Genomic DNA, 16,170 nt, shown 5'->3' on the forward strand with positions numbered 1-16,170 from the left:
TTATATTTTGAAACTTTTTACTGTTGTAGTTTTTATTATTAATTTTATAAAGCCTACTGTGAAAAATACATTCATAAAATTTAAATTATTGACTTTTTGTGCAATAATGTTTCATTCCATATCAGTCATTTTTTTAAATCACCCCATTTTTCATCTTAATTTAAAAATGCTATCAATACAATATTTCTTACCTATTCTAAGTTTTTGTTAACAATTATTAACATTAAGCTTAGGCTATACATATATATTTTCCATTTCTTTTAATCCTGGCTTTCCTTTAATTTCTGATCAAACATAAACACCCCCAAACCTTCTCCAACTCTCCTCAAATTAGTAAGATGATCCCCAATTTCTTTAATCGCATCAACTTGTTCTTGTAAATAATGAGTTTCTAAGAAATCGCATAAATTTACATCCATGTGACCGGAAGCTGTACTATGTAGTTGTAAAAGATCCTGAAAATAAGTTGTTTTATAAAGATATTATTAGAAAAAAATTTGTTTACATCATTAACGCGTTTTTCTAATTCCAAAGCGGCTCCCATCGCTTCTAACGCGTTACTAAACTCTTGTTTTTCCGGTTGGGAAATAGGCAATAAAACAATTCTCCCACCTCTTTGATTCATATAAACCATAAATTTCTCAGCATGTTCTCTTTCTTCGTCTGAACACTTCTTGAAATATTGATGCAATCCTTTCAAGGCCACATCATCTCTATCGAAATGATAAGCCTGAAAGAAATTTTAATTAAATGTAGGTACGCATTTCACAACATGTCATCAAAGCGAGTTAAAGTATTGATTATTTTTAGAAAAGAATATATTTACCATCGCCATATAGACATAACTCGCGTACAATTCGATGTTAATTTGCTTATTAATCGCATCTTCGCAATCTCTATGAAAATTTTGTCTTACTTGAGATTGCGCCATTTATAACAATTTGTTTGCGGATACTGCGACTTGAAACGGGGGATGCTGAAAATGAACTACTTGAACGTCTGAAACGAGATTGGCGGCGAGTGTCGATTCTGCGCCGGTTTTATACCAACAAATGAGTTGGTTGTTTTGACTGGTCAAGTTTGTTATTTGTGTTTATAAATAGAAAACGATATGTTGGGCGATTGCAAAAAGAATCTAGGACAAGATTATGATAATAAAACAAGAATGAATTAATAATGCGCTTTAACAATAATAAAAAGTGTTATTGTTATAAATCAATTTCAATTTATAAATTTAATACAAAAACAAAGAGTTTATTTTTGGAAAAGAACCGAGAATGATTATTTTTGCCCATCAACATCCTGTTGCATTTTGAATCATCCATGATAAACTAATCGTGTTTTAACCCTTATAAACATCTCATTAATATTATAAAGTTAATTAATAAAGGAAAACTTATTACAGGAAAACGAATAAACAAAAAAAATTGCAGAGTATTTTTATTCGAATTTAAAATATATTTCTCAATAGCATTTTCAATTATTGTTAATAATCTGCGACATGTTACGTCTTGAAGGTACAGAGTCGAGTTGGTCAAGAAAACACTCAGAAAGAAAGGAAAGATGTTTTAACGTCACATTAATAGACATTAACGTGTCACGCTAAACTTAAAATTCTCATAAAAGACTTGAAAAATAAAATAATAATTGGATAAATGAAAAAATCTTTGGCTCCTCAAAGTTAAATTGAAAACATCCGGGTCTTTTTAAGTACAAAAATATGTAGTATAAAAAAAGGTAAAATATTCTTTAAGAAAAAAACGTTATTGCGTCTCTTAAATAAAATAAGTTATATCACATAAATCCGATTTGAACCTAAGGTGACAATTTAAAAGTTAACGTAATAAAAAAGAAAAATTAAAATGATTCAAAACTGAAAATTGATTGAATAAAAAAATTCATTGTCCTTTTTATAAAAAAGAAAAGCGTCTAAGTCTCTGAAATATCCGTTATGTCTCGTAATGATCCGGTTTCATCAAAAAGAAATGTACATAGAATCGCTTGGAGTCGATTTCGAGCTGGCTCAAAGTTTGCATCCAAAGCTAAAGCTTGTCTATAAAAAGATATTGCTTTTTCTAAATCCCCCTACAAAATAAAACAAAATTTTTTAAGTTTTAATTTAAATTAAAATTAAAAAAATATTTACCAAAGAAGTATGAATATTTCCAGCTGTAAAGTGATTAACGGGAAAATCAGGTTTACTTTCCAAAGCTATATAAGCTACTTCTAAAGCATCACCATGAAATCCAACTCTAAAAATAATCGTCTCAAATAAAAGTTTGATTAGAATTTATTTCAGTACTTGTGCAAAATATTTGCTAAGCTAATCAACGGAACATCTTTCATATCACTTGGAACGTAGGTTAAAGCGTGTCGTAAACACGTTATCGCTTCTTCGGTATTTCCAACAACTCTCCAATAAAGAGCAGCGGCCGTCGCTAAAATCCACGACGTCGTATTTTCTTGTAAAGCGATACTAATTTTTGTACCCAATTCACGAATAGACGCGTGTTGATCACCGGCCATTAAACCCAACCATTCAGAAAGCGTTGTTTCAGGAACGCTTGGTAAACGATTTCTTAGAACCATCGCTGTTAAATGATCCAAAGTCGCTGAAGATGGTGGAATCGTATTCGAACAACGAGGTTTTACGTGTTCTTTTATTGATTTATGTAATGGTTTTAAATAAGGAGATATACTATTAAGATTAAATCGATTAGGATTTGAAAAAAATGCTTTTTTGGAGCTTACTCAATATTTCTTGCTGCTATACTTTGCCACATTGAAGTAAAATGTAACCAATCAGCATCTCGGATATGTTGACAGGCTTTATGTGATAACGGATATTTTCCTGATTTATCATAAACGTAAAGCATTGGTTCCGGGACTGGATCATCAGTTAAAGAAACTGAAACTAAAATTTCGTTTTAATTTTCTAATCTTAGTTGTAAACAGATTTATTTTGAATTTCTTCAATATAAAATGTATCATGATGTTTTATGTTGAAAAAGAATGACTTGGTTTTAGCATAAATAAATGAGGTGTAAGAGATAAGTTGTTGAATATAAATCATTTATTGTTGGGTACAAAAGTATACAATTAAGTATTTACATGAACTTAAATAATCATCTTTGTAATACATGTTGGTTCCTTCCTCTTGTTCTTCGTCATCACCTCCGCATTCCAAAACCTTTCGTCTTTCCTTCCAATTAATTCCACTCCCACTCTTATCACCTTTCTTACCTTACCACCAGGATTCGTACAGTTTAGGACCCCACTCCACTTTCAATGTTCAGTGACGTAAATCAAAGCTTGCTGAAAGGGTGTACGTCTGCAAAACTGATCAGACTCTATTTATCACATGTCAACTTTGCCCGATATCTTGCTTAACTCCATATCTATCTCAGTAATCCATCCACTTTCTAACTCCCTCATATGATGAGTCAACCATATAATGACCATAAATTCGAGTGCGAAATGGTTAATTATAAATAGTCGTGATGTTGAGAACTGTTACAATTGCTGTCGAAATGTATTCATGAATGTTTTTTTTTTTCATTTATTTCAAAAACCAGTCCAACAATGACAATGTTTTTCGTGGTTGCGTTGATACAAAAAAAGAAATAATTACATATAAATACTATGGACTACAGAATATGTGACTTCCGAGCTGTGAAATGCTAGTCTATTAGGTCTTGGGCAAGCTTCCTCTTTAAACGCGTGTAGATTTGTTGGCGATGAACTTCATGCTGAACCGCACTAGAGCACTTACTGATATTATCAAAAAACTTTTTAGTTAGTTTTTTAATAAATTCGCTGATAGTTGTGACATTTAAGTCTTCATGGAGCTCCTCGTTTCTTACGAACCACGGCGCATTTGCAAAATCTTGGCCTAGCATTTGCTGGCATTGAGCAGAATGACCCATTTTGTTAAATATTTCTGGATTTTGTCCAGTGACCTTTGAAGTATCTCAATAACGTCAATAAGTAGGATGTCATTTTGTCCCATATTAACATGTCATCATGCATAAAGATGTTGAACAGAGCAGGGGATAAACTACTACGTTGTGGGACGCCTTCAAGTATTCTTCGAGTGCTGGAGGAGTATCCATTGATGGTGACGGAGAAAGTTCTCTTCTCCAGGAAGGAGAACAGAATGGCAAGTAAATAGTTGCTTAACCCCGTTTGATTGAGCTTCTAAACTTTTTAGCCTCGAACCCATCCTTGATATATTCCGCTACTCATGCCAGTTGGTGAACCGTGGAGTGTCCCTCTCTAAATCAGTACTGGATGTTTGGGATTATTTTGAGGAGGCTTAACTCTTCTTGTAGTCGATGATGGATGACTCATTCGAATAGCTTGGATAAGGATGAGAGGAGGCTGATTGGGCGATAATTGGCTGGGTACGTATTGATTTTGCCTGGCTTTCTGAACATTAGGATTTGCGCTTGGTTCCATACTACCCGAAAGTAGCCAATTTCCAGACAGCGATTAAAAATTCCTGTGATGTGACTAGTATTGCTATTTCTACCTTTAGTTCTTCTACTGAGATTCTGTCGGTCTCGGTAGTTGCTGAAGTTAGTAGATGGGATTCATTATATTGTTGAATTGTGGTAATGTGACGAATATTCTCATTAATGATACGGCCGAAAACATTCTTCTAGTTATTCCGCAAAAGTGTTGGCTTTGTCTTCGTCCGAGAATATCGGTGTTTCATTGACTAATAGGAAGTATCATTGATTCATCATTGATTCAGTGAGTCTCCAAACTCTGCCCAGTTGATGAATCCATTGGTCAGCTTAGGAATTTTAGGTCTGTATTCAGATTGCTTTGCAAGGGTGATGATTACTGGCAAATGATCCGAGTTTAACTCGCTAATTACACACAGATTTAACTGGATGGTAAAATTTTTGGTTATTACTATATCTAAAATATCCGGTTGATAGTGGCGTCTATATGAAAAGTAGGTAAAATCGATTGGGCAGTGCACTTGAAAACCGTATTTGGTTGCTAATAACTCCAGATTCAGTCCCGATGGATTTTCTGCTCTGCATCCCCAGAGTTTATTCTTGCTGTTAAGATCTCCTATAAGTAGGGTGGGTATAGAGCCACTCAACATTAAACTTATGTCAGTTTCTAGTAGTTTTTTGTTAGGTTGTTTGATATGATATTAACTGGAGTTGAGTTGTTTGTTTGGATTACTATTGCCGTTACTTCAATAGCGGTGGTTTTACAGCTAAATTGATGATGTAGAATTTGTCTTTTAATTATAATCGCTACCCCACCGGCAGCTGTGGCGGAAGGCCAATCTGCTCTATATACATTATATCCTGCTATTCGGAACGTCTCACTTGGAGCTAAGTGTGTTTCCGTGATACAAGCTACATCAATCTGATAGCGGGCCAAAAACGCAATAAGAAGAGTTCGTTGTTTTTTAATACCATTGGCTTTGAAATTCAGGGTGGTTAGGTTATGTATAATTGTTAGATTAGTCGTGAATTAAATGTGGGAGTAAATGGTTAATTACGAATGTTTTGATTTGTGGTATTAGGGAAATAAGGAAATCTTTAAGATAGGAGAGGATGGTAGATAGGAGAGGTGCCTGTGATTCTGAGGAATGTTGTTGGTTTGGTCGATTCTCTACTTGAGCTGGAGCTGGCGTGCTTTTTACTGTCGATGTCTAGCTCCTGATATTAGTCTTTGTTTGAGGTATTGCTTGTGAGCTCTGGGCTCTTTGCGCAGGATGGACTGAAGTTGTTTGACGATGGTATTTGTTCTGATATTCGATGTCAATTTTACAGCCTCGATAGCTTATTGGATGATCTTGACCACAATTGGCACACTTTGGTGGATTAGCTTGAAGTTTTTTGCAATTAGTGTGGTTGTGATTTTCACCGCATTTGACGCACCTAGGGCTCATTGAGCAGTAATTTTTCGTATGCCCATATCGTTGGCAGTTATGGCATTGGGGAATCTTTTGGGAATTCCTCCTGGCTTCGACTGTGATGATTGCGAGAATAACGAAGCCATTAAGGGGCTTAAAAATGTTTATAACTGCAATAAGTTTGCACTTGTTTATCGAAAACCACTTGTTGAAAAATTCCAATGGGACTATAAAAACCGGTGCACAAACACGTCGCGCTAAACCTGTTCGGAAACGCGTCCGACCGTGATAAATGCCCGATCGAGACTCAAGAATGTCTAGAAAGACGTCTAAAGTGAAGTATAGAATGGATACATATTCAGCCATTGCAAGACGCCCAAATCAATTTTGAGCGACTTGACAGAATCATAAACAAAGATGCCACCTCTACGCTATTTCTCGATTCTACTACCTGTCCAATCTGCCTTTTAGATTTCCTATATGCGACTTATATATGATTAAGTTGAATTGGCCATGTGGCCAGAATGAAGATAAAAAGTACCATAAGAATCAGCAAGGTGAACGAGAATAAAGCGAAGTACATGATTAAAAAAGCAGAAGCGCAGCAACACGACATACTTATCATCAACTTGGGACACTATTCACCGATAGAGGCCAAATGGCAGAAGAAGTAGCGGTCTCCTATGCTTAAAAATTCTCAACAGAATCTCCATTCAGCGGTAGACACTCCATAAGATTTTCGGCCCAACCTAAGAGGAAGACGGTAGCTCAGGAAGAATCACAAACTAGCTAGCATGATGGGGGCGAGAATTTAAAGCATCTAAACAGGATCCAGAATGGTAGACTCACCAGAATGTTGATTGAATGGAAACCGTCAGAGAAAAGAAGGCGAGAGAGACCACGGAGGACATGAAAGATGACAGCAGAAGAGAATTTACGGACTATGCGTGTTGAACGATGGAGAGAGGTTTTCAAAGACAAAGGAAGAAGAAAAAAGATATGTGACGTATATATATATGGTTGTGATGCGTTGTAGCTAGAATAGACATAAAAAGTACTACCAGAATTATCTATAATCGCCGCTACCTGTGGGTAGAAGATAGGTTGGGAGTTAAAAAAGTGATCCATTTTGTGGACGATGTGGAAAAGAACCTAAGAAAGCTAAAGGTCAGAGGTTGGGGACGACAGGGACGTGTTCATGAGACAAGTTTGGAAGGAATTATTAAGACAGGCCAAGATTCACAACACGCTGTAGACCCAGGCTTGATGATGATATATGTCGCAAACATTTAATAGACAACCTTGTACCACTGAATTGATCGTCCAAATCCTTGGCTCATTTCTCCTTATCTATAAATCTTTTCCCTTTACAAATCCAGTTTAAAATCACTAAGAACTTTTTTCTAAGCATCTCCGTAACCCCACCCGCTTTTCCGCTCCTCAATGAAATTAACATTCGATTAAATGTTAATTACAATATTTCATGTAAGTTATCTCCCCTGGTTCTTCCTCGATTTGTTAATTTATTTCTAGCTTTTCCCTGTATCAGGTCTCTGCCGCCATATTATTTCACAACCACTTTACCCGCCTTCTATGTCTAATGTAAGACGCGAACATATTAAATGGACAATAATATATCCAGATTTAACACCTATTTAGATTATTTTCTTTGGAACTATTTACAATCCAAAATTTGTTTTGATATGCAAAAAACCTAATAGACGAAATCATTTTAATTATTACGTTGAAACTATTAAGAATGATGACTACCAGTGACAACTTGTTAACAATTTAATTTTGTAATTATCTCGTTTGTTTATAGTAGGATAAGCCTGAAAGTGGCAAAAATAAATTGATACAATGTTTTTGACAAAAGACAACAATTATAATACAATCTGATACAATGTATTGAGTTGGTTAAAATGGTTACAAAAGCTCAGATAAATAAGGTTTAATTTTTTGTACTTACCATAAAAGTCACCTAAAGTATTAACACTCGCAGCTTCATCACCCAAGGTAATTCTCATATGAAAAGCTTGTTGGGGTTGACTCATAATATTCTCTAAATGAGTCATTTCCGGTTCATCCGGTCGTAAACTAGCGCCCGAACCTTCACTAGCTAACAAAGAAATTAATGATTGCCCAACGGGAACTTTGTGTTTTGTACAATGAGCCTCAACATCATTCAAACTCGACGTTCTAACGCATTGAATCGACGCTGTTTTACATTGATCCCCATTTGGACTACAAATAACTCCTTCGCCGCTTATTGTATCAGCTTTCTTACACATTTCCTCTTGCGGTTTTTCAACTGGGTGTTTCAAATCTTCATAAGCACCTAACTTCACTCTACACGCCCAAGTTTTCAGTAAAACTTCGGCTTTTCCTTCGTAATAGTTAGGATCGACTCTCAATACATTTTTCATGTAATACATTGCAAGAATTGGGTTATTATTTGTGTAGTGTAATAAGGCCAACAAAAAATTTGTGCTTGGTTCGACGTAATTCACTTTAAAGGCTAAACTGGCAAATTTTATTGCGTCTTCAATTAAACCAAGTTGATGGAATATCGAACCCATTGAGACTAAAATGACGTCCGTGTGTTCTTTGGGGACTGTATCAAACGGTAGATCTAAACAACTTAATGCATTCTTTGTATTTGAACGTATTCGCCAGTATAAACTTGCTAAAGTTGCTAATACCCATGGTGGACCAGATTTCTATTTACAAAAAGAATGAATTATAGTAAAATCTCGAAAAGTATGTTATATGAAAAATTACTAATTTGTACCTTAAATTTAAGTTTAATGATTTATGCTAGTGATGGAACGGATAGTGATTTTGCGAAAAGCCGGATACCGGATATTCGGCCGGATATCCGGTTAACCGGCGATTATGGTTATAATTTCTGGTACAAAATGAATTTTTTTGATGCTAATTTAACTAACGAAGCAACTCTGAAAAGAGGATACTTTAATTAATTGGTGATATTTCCACAAGGATCCTTCAAGAAATTAATTTTATAGCGAATTTTGAAACTTATCGATGAAAATTGCAACATCGAAAATTTTATCAAAACTTCAAACATTGTTTTCTCAAAAACTAAAAATTGTTTTTCAAAACGTGTTGGTTTATTGGAAAGAGGACACTCTTGTTAACACTTTGGGAAATTTTCATACTCATCTTCCAAGAACTGGATTTTATACGAATATTTACAACTTAATTGGCGAAAATTGCAAAATTCAAAAAAATGGTCGATCATTTCAAAAATTTATTTCTCAAGAACTGAAAGTGATTTTTCAAAACGGCTTGTTGCATTAAAAAGAGGATACTGTAATTAATAATGGATGATATTTTCACAAGGATCCTTCAAGAAATTAATTTTATAGCGAGTTTTGTAAGTTATCGATGAAAACTGCAACATCGAAAATTTTATCAAAACTTCAAATATTGTTTTCTCAAAAACTAAAAACTATTTTTCAAAACGGGTTGGTTCATTGGAAAGAGGACACTTTTATTAACACTTTGGGAAATTTTCATACTCATATTCCAAGAAATAGATTTCATACAAATTTTTAAAACTTAATCGGCGAAAATAGCATAATTTGAAAAAATTGTCGATCATTTCAAAAATTTATTTCTCAAGAACTGAAAGTGATTTTTCAAAACGGCTTGTTGCATTAAAAAGAGGATACTTTAATTAATAATTGGTGATATTTCCACAAGGATCCTTCAAGAAATGAATTTTATAGCGAATTTTGCAAATTATTGATGAAAATTGCAACATCAACAATTTTTTTATCAAAACTTCAAATATTGTTTTCTCAAAAACTAAAAGTTATTTTTCAAAACGGGTTAATTCATTGGAAAGAAGACACTTTTATTAACACTTTGGGAAATTTTTCGTACTCATATTCCAAGAACTGGATTTTATACGAATTTTTAAAACTTAATCAGCAAAAATTATAAATTCGAAAAAATTGTTGATCATTTCAAAAATTTATTTCTCAAAAACTAAAAGCGATTTTTCAAAACGGCATGTTGCATTAAAAAGAGGATACTTTAATTAATAATCGAAAGTGATAACAGCGACAGTTCTGAAAACTAGACGAAACTGCAACAAGAAATTTTATATATGGTATTGGGATTGTTACAATGAGGTTGCTAATGACAAACATGATATAAATAAAGTTGTATTGAATGAAAAATGTCCTATAGGGGTTGAACTTGATTATTATCTGCCTGATTATAATACTTCCGCATTTTAAAAATAAGCTGGATTGGCCGAATATCCGTTCCACCACTAATTTATACATAGTATAGACAACTTGGGGAATACCCCGAGTTTATCTATGAACATGGAATAGAACATTAAATTAAATGGGGTCGTTATTGTGAGGTTATACTGTACATATTATAAAACTGATTAGTATATAGAGTAATATAGATTTACTTTATTCATAGCAGAAACAATTCTTTGCCCAATTTCAGCTTCTTCACCATTTCCTTGGTTAATATAACCTAAAAGTTGTTGTTGAAGAATTGGATGGGATTTTAAAGGTTTATCAATAACTCTTCTTATTGAAGAAGGTAAATAAGACTCGTCTTCCTCCATATCTGGGTGTTTACAAATTGGTGGATACCATGGTAGATCATGGTCCTTTTCTTCTGGAATGTCTATGTATTCTGATAAAATTTTATTAACCCTAAAATCATCATTAACCCAACAAAAAAAACTTCATTTCTAGGTTTATTTTCTTACTGATATCCTTTATTTTCTGGCGGTAAAAATACTGGGAGGTTTAAATTATCTTCTTGATCAATATCCAAGTCCCAATTAAGACACTCATCTTTTCCAGGCCATCCGGTAACATCAAAGTATAAATTATTTAAAGTAGATGTTGAAGTTGGAAAAACAGGATTTCCTAAAGGGGGCATTGAAGATCGTTTTTCTTTCTTACTTTTTACTTTACCCAAATGTTTCACTGCTTCCTTTTTACTTTGTATCTTATCTTTTTCTTTTCTCGACGCCCCGCGCGGGTAATTGGCTTTGTTCTTTGCCATTTGATCATTAATTTTTTTCGCTTCATTCTCTACGTTTCTTAGAAGTCTTCTAAAATTCATGATATCAAATTGCATACTTGTAGCAACATGGTTGTCCATAAAATCACAACTTATTGTGGATTTTTGATCTTCCGACGTGCGATAAATACATCTTTGACCTTTCTTTATAAACATATCATGAATTTTATCCATACTATAACCAACTAATTGCATTTCAATGGGGGCTTGTTCCCAAATTAAACGTTCTTGTAACCTTAACCATTGTTGTTGTTGACTGTGATAATCGTGGAGTTCCATTAAAATATCTTGTAATGATCTACAAAAAAAAGAAGTTTTTTTTGTTTATTTGATTTAAAGCGAAAATATCTTACTCATGTAAGCTCATTAAGCCATTTTCTAATTTTTGTCGACATAAAGTAGCATGTCTTACTGTTATAACATCCTGATAATCTGGTTTTAATTTTAAAACGTTATCATAACACAAAACTGATCTGTTATAATCAGCTAACATTGTATAAACATGACCCAAAGCTAAATAATTCATTGGTTCATAAGGAGCGTGATCAATTGCAGCATGTAATATTAAAGCTGCTTCTTTGGAATGTTTTGTAATATGGAAAATTCCAGCTAATGTTAATAATGGTATATCTCTATATTGACTAAAAATTATTAATTTAAATCATTGCTTTGTAACACAACCAATAACTTACTAAGGAACATAAAATAAAGCTCTTCGAATACATTCAATAGCTTGAAAAGCTTCCCCTTCCATTCTCCAATACATAGCAGCTAAATTATAATGAATCCAAGATGTTGAGTTTTTTCTTAAAGCTAAAGCAATTTGTTCTGCGAATTGTACAGAAACTTCAGCATCAGCTTCAGCAACAGGTATAGCAGGAATACTCAAATTTTTTCTATCAATCATAGGTTGTAAATGCTCATATGTAAACATGCTATATCCAACATCACTGTATTTCATACATTCAGGAACAGCATCAATAATTTCATCTTCTGAATCATTATCAAGTTCAATGCTAAATCCCCTATGACTCCCATTGGTGAAAATGGTTGTGTATAAATTAATTTCACTTAATAAAGTTCCCGCTTTTAAACAATCAGGATCTTGTGTGTAAACTCTTGTTTCAACATCTGAGGCTCCTTCTAATCCAGTCCATTTCATGTCGATTACTGTTTTTCGATTAACTAAATCTTTGTATAAGACGTTTATATCATTTTTTCGGGTTTCTTGGTCTATTAGAGCGAATAAATCGTAAGGTCTTCTTAGATAAAACGGGGATTCAACCTGGTTTTTTGAAAAGAATAAGGGTACATAACCTATAAGTTCATTCCAATTTTTTTTGGAGGTATTAATGGAACTTACCTTGGCTTGAATTCGACCATTTTCGGTGACGATCCAATGGCTAAACGAACGACAACTATGAAAGAATTGGAAAGCGAATAAGATAAATTTCCACAGTTTAATTTTCACCATATTTCATGTTTTAGTCTCACGCATGTCAACAGAAAGTCTCTCACTAAACTCTCGCATGTGACAGAAGCGTTTCTCCTTCCTACTCTTAACCGATAGGGGATGTTAAAGAGATAAAAATCTACAGGTTGTTGAGACTTTTAATATTCTATGACACGATTTATACAACGCCAACAGGAAATTCATATCTGTTTCTTTTATTGTGGTTATCGTTTTTGGTTGCTTATGTGTCAAAACTTTATCATTTTGCTGAGTATACAACATTTTATCTTTTTAAACATAAATTAATCCAAAATAAATGTGTGTTTAAAGAAATTTATCAGGATTATCCAGGAATCAGTAATGGTTATGATAATTTCAATCAAATTGTAAAAAAAAAGGATTTTTTTAATTATATTTAATGTATTTGTATAGGCAACCAATTATACGTGTCGTTTCTTTCAAACCTCAGAATTCAGGATAACAACCTTAAGATAACAGGGCTGTTTTACAAATTCAAGCTACAACCCAAATACGTTTAAGATATGGGTCTTCAAATTTTCCAATAAGTTTAGGTTCCAAAAATTTAGGACAAATCCTTAATGGGCCTTAGTATTGCTCCAAGGTTTTCTTCCTTTATGTCAGTAAGTGTCAGGTGAACCTTTCAAAAAATTAGAAATTAGAATTTAAAAGTCTCTGACTCGTCGAAGTTTGATCCTCAGCTTGTCCAATGTTGAAGAGGTATGTTGATTTTATGGCCGGTTAGGAAACCTAACAGTGACCTTAGGTCCCCTTTGCTGACTTGGTTTTCTTTTGCGACAGAATTTTTATACTTTTCGCCTGTCTGTGTCCTAGAAGTTCTTTCCAACGCAAGTACGCTGTTTTAAGTGGCTTTTTTGTAGTCCATATCCAAGTTAGGGGTCCAATAAAGGGCGTCCTTGCTGCCTCCTTGGCCAGCTTGTTCGCCTTTTATTGACCTCAATTGTAAGGAGCGGCTATTAATTCGACGTGTGGGTGTCCAATGCGTATGCGACAAATTGGAATTTGTCATGCAAATATGGATTTTGACCAAAATAACTAAAAGTAAAAGAAATTTTAATTATTAATCTTTACTTTAATTATCAATACTGTCAAAACAAATTGCAAAATAAAACAATAAAATAAAACATACCAAACAAAATAGAACAGAATCTATTAGTAATTGCACCCAGTGTAATTGGTCACATAAAATTACTAAAAAAGGGTTATAAATCTCATCGTTGCAAACTTCTTTCGATCAACGAATCTTCTGAAGTCCACCCTTGGAACTCCAAATCATGAACGGCTCACTCTACTTCTGGATCTTGGAGTTCCTCCCATCACTGGAACTCTTCAAATAACTGTTATTGCGCCAGCTCAGAACTGACTAGCCTTTGAACTCTATCTCAAACTGGACTGACTCAAAAAAAAATCGTTTCCATTGGCCAAACAACGCGGACTCCCGAAAACTTTCCGCACTAAACTAAAGTAGGGGAGAAATCATACAGGAAACCTTTTCCAACATAATAGAACAAAAAATTGAAAAACAAAGATAAAAATCAATCAATAAATTTTAACCGAACCCATGGTTCACTACACAATGCCTTTGTGACCTGGAATCCATCATAGAGTAACTTCATTGCTCCTGGCGAGTTTCTTCAGATTGTATGCTGACGAGGTTCTTTGCCTGAATTACCTTTAGAGCGGCCCGATTGTTCATAAAAATGTTTATCCCTTTTCTAGGTTCAAAACGGAACAAATTTATAGCAAGAATTTCAGCTTGAAAAATGTTTGTATCCAGGCTTAGGAACAACTTAATGCTATTTGTTCCCCTAATGCCGTTCAATCATCTTTTCTTCTACACATGACCTTAAATTGAAAAATATTACTCGAGTAAGTACCAAGGACCACAACCGATTTTATTTTTCTGCCATTATCTATAATTTGGGTCATAGTTTGGAGACGGTCGAATCAATTCAAAACTAACTGCGATCCATTGATAGCCATCGAGCTATCAGCTACCTTATGGTCACCGACGGTATGCTTTACTGAAAACAACAATGCTTATGATTAAGATTGTGAGCTGGTGCGACTGGTTCAAGTGTTAATAGCATCTTGTCATTAGGTGGAAAGGTTTATACAATGGCTTGAAGTAGTGGGACGGATATCACTGGAGCTAGGACCTACATACCTCAGAGTCAATTCACAATTAACATATTTCGGATATCCCATCCATATTGAATAATGGTAAGATAACTTTTGGAAGGCTTTTTGATCGATCTAAAAATAATAGCCTAGAAGAGCAATAACCGATCATAAGTGGAATCAATGATATACATCGTAGTTTTTCGGAAAGCTATGAATTTGTTAACGTTTGTTTATCTATAAATTAATTAGTTTATATATGGGCTAAATTTATAATACTAAATATAACCTGTATTCTTTCCATTGTTTTTAAGTAATCCTTAAATATATCGTTCGTTTGTTGATGAGGTAAGAGTTGCAACAAAATAATGGGCTCAGCATTAATCCGAACAAAGTAGAAATAGTCCCTTTCACGCGGAGAAGGAAGGTACAACTGAAAGCACCTTCCATTGAAGGCAAAGTTATTAATCTCCAAACAGAGGTTCAGTAAATTAAACTGGAATTCCCACATCGCCAAGGTGAGTATATCTGCAGGCTTGAACCGGGCATATGTGGCACTAATTAGACCTCAAGACAGAGCAGCAACAGTTGACACAAATCCTACGGCTAGTATGTCTTAATATAACGGGTGCAATGCGTTCTTGTCCGACGGTTGCTCTTGAAGCCCTTCATCAACACCACTTCATCTGTACATACAAAAGGAGGCAGCTTTATCACTGAAGACATGCTCTCGAAAACCTCAGGGACACATGACTAAAACACTTGATTGAAATTAAAACGGATCATACATTGACAGAATATAATTTCGACCAGCCATATAAGGTCATGTTTAAAAGGAGGGATAATTGAACGAAGGGTGAGCCTCAACTGAAACGAGTAGCCTTTGCCTGGTACATCGATGCTTCAAAGATAGTTGGATCCGGATTAGGTATGGACAATAGTGGACCAAATAGCCGCATTAAGTTACCTCTAAGCTCGTATACAACCATTTTTCAAGCTATAGTTCTTGCCATAAACTTCTGCACTATTTGGAACATTGAAAAAGGAGAAAAAAAGGCATTGATAAACATTTTTACCAAAAACAATCTCACCAGGGACAATGAAGTTATTCTGTGGTGAGTTCCAGGTCACAAATATGCCACTTAAAAGAGGTAATTAATAGATGCTGGAAAGAACTTCTAGGATACAGACAGCAAAGAGGACCTAAGGTCACTCTCAGGCTTCCAGACCGGCCATACGCCCGTAAAATACTATCTCTTCAACCTGGGACAAGCTGAGGATCAAACTTGTCGACTTTGCAACGAGTCAGAAATCGCTGAACATATTCTATGTGAATACGTCGCGAGAACTAAATTTTCGGAAAGATTCGCCTGACACCTACTGACATAAAGGAAGAAGACCTTGAAGCAATACTAAGGTTCATCAAAGACCTAGATTTACCCTAAACGTTTGGAAGGCTTAAGTTTAGTGATGGACCGGATAGTGATTTTGCGAAAAGTCGGACACTGGATATTCGGCATCCCCTTCGGCCGGATATCCATTTCTGAAGTGATACCCTACATTGTCACATTATTGCAATATTTGAATAAAA

The 16,170-nt window shown here is 34.5% G+C and overlaps 2 protein-coding genes across 2 annotated transcripts; both read right to left on the minus strand.

Moving 5' to 3' along the window:
• LOC111424138 (ferritin heavy chain B-like) lies at positions 1 to 1,042 on the minus strand. The gene is made up of 3 exons (XM_023057570.2): positions 827 to 1,042; positions 506 to 730; positions 1 to 455 (listed from the first exon to the last, which is right to left on the minus strand). Exons 1-3 carry the CDS (start codon positions 929 to 931, stop codon positions 261 to 263), a joined length of 525 nt encoding a protein of 174 aa, XP_022913338.1. The 5' UTR covers positions 932 to 1,042; the 3' UTR covers positions 1 to 260.
• Positions 1,043 to 1,423: 381 nt separating this feature from the next.
• On the minus strand, positions 1,424 to 12,687 carry LOC111424133 (tetratricopeptide repeat protein 17). The gene is made up of 10 exons (XM_023057565.2): positions 12,330 to 12,687; positions 11,659 to 12,251; positions 11,320 to 11,607; positions 10,647 to 11,264; positions 10,338 to 10,590; positions 7,854 to 8,604; positions 2,752 to 2,914; positions 2,303 to 2,698; positions 2,147 to 2,252; positions 1,424 to 2,085 (listed from the first exon to the last, which is right to left on the minus strand). The coding sequence occupies exons 1-10, from the start codon at positions 12,438 to 12,440 to the stop codon at positions 1,930 to 1,932; spliced, it is 3,435 nt and encodes a 1,144-aa protein (XP_022913333.2). The 5' UTR covers positions 12,441 to 12,687; the 3' UTR covers positions 1,424 to 1,929.
• Positions 12,688 to 16,170: the final 3,483 nt, after the last annotated feature.

Source organism: Onthophagus taurus, chromosome 11, assembly GCF_036711975.1.
Source record: "Onthophagus taurus isolate NC chromosome 11, IU_Otau_3.0, whole genome shotgun sequence".
NCBI lineage: Eukaryota > Metazoa > Arthropoda > Insecta > Coleoptera > Scarabaeidae > Onthophagus > Onthophagus taurus.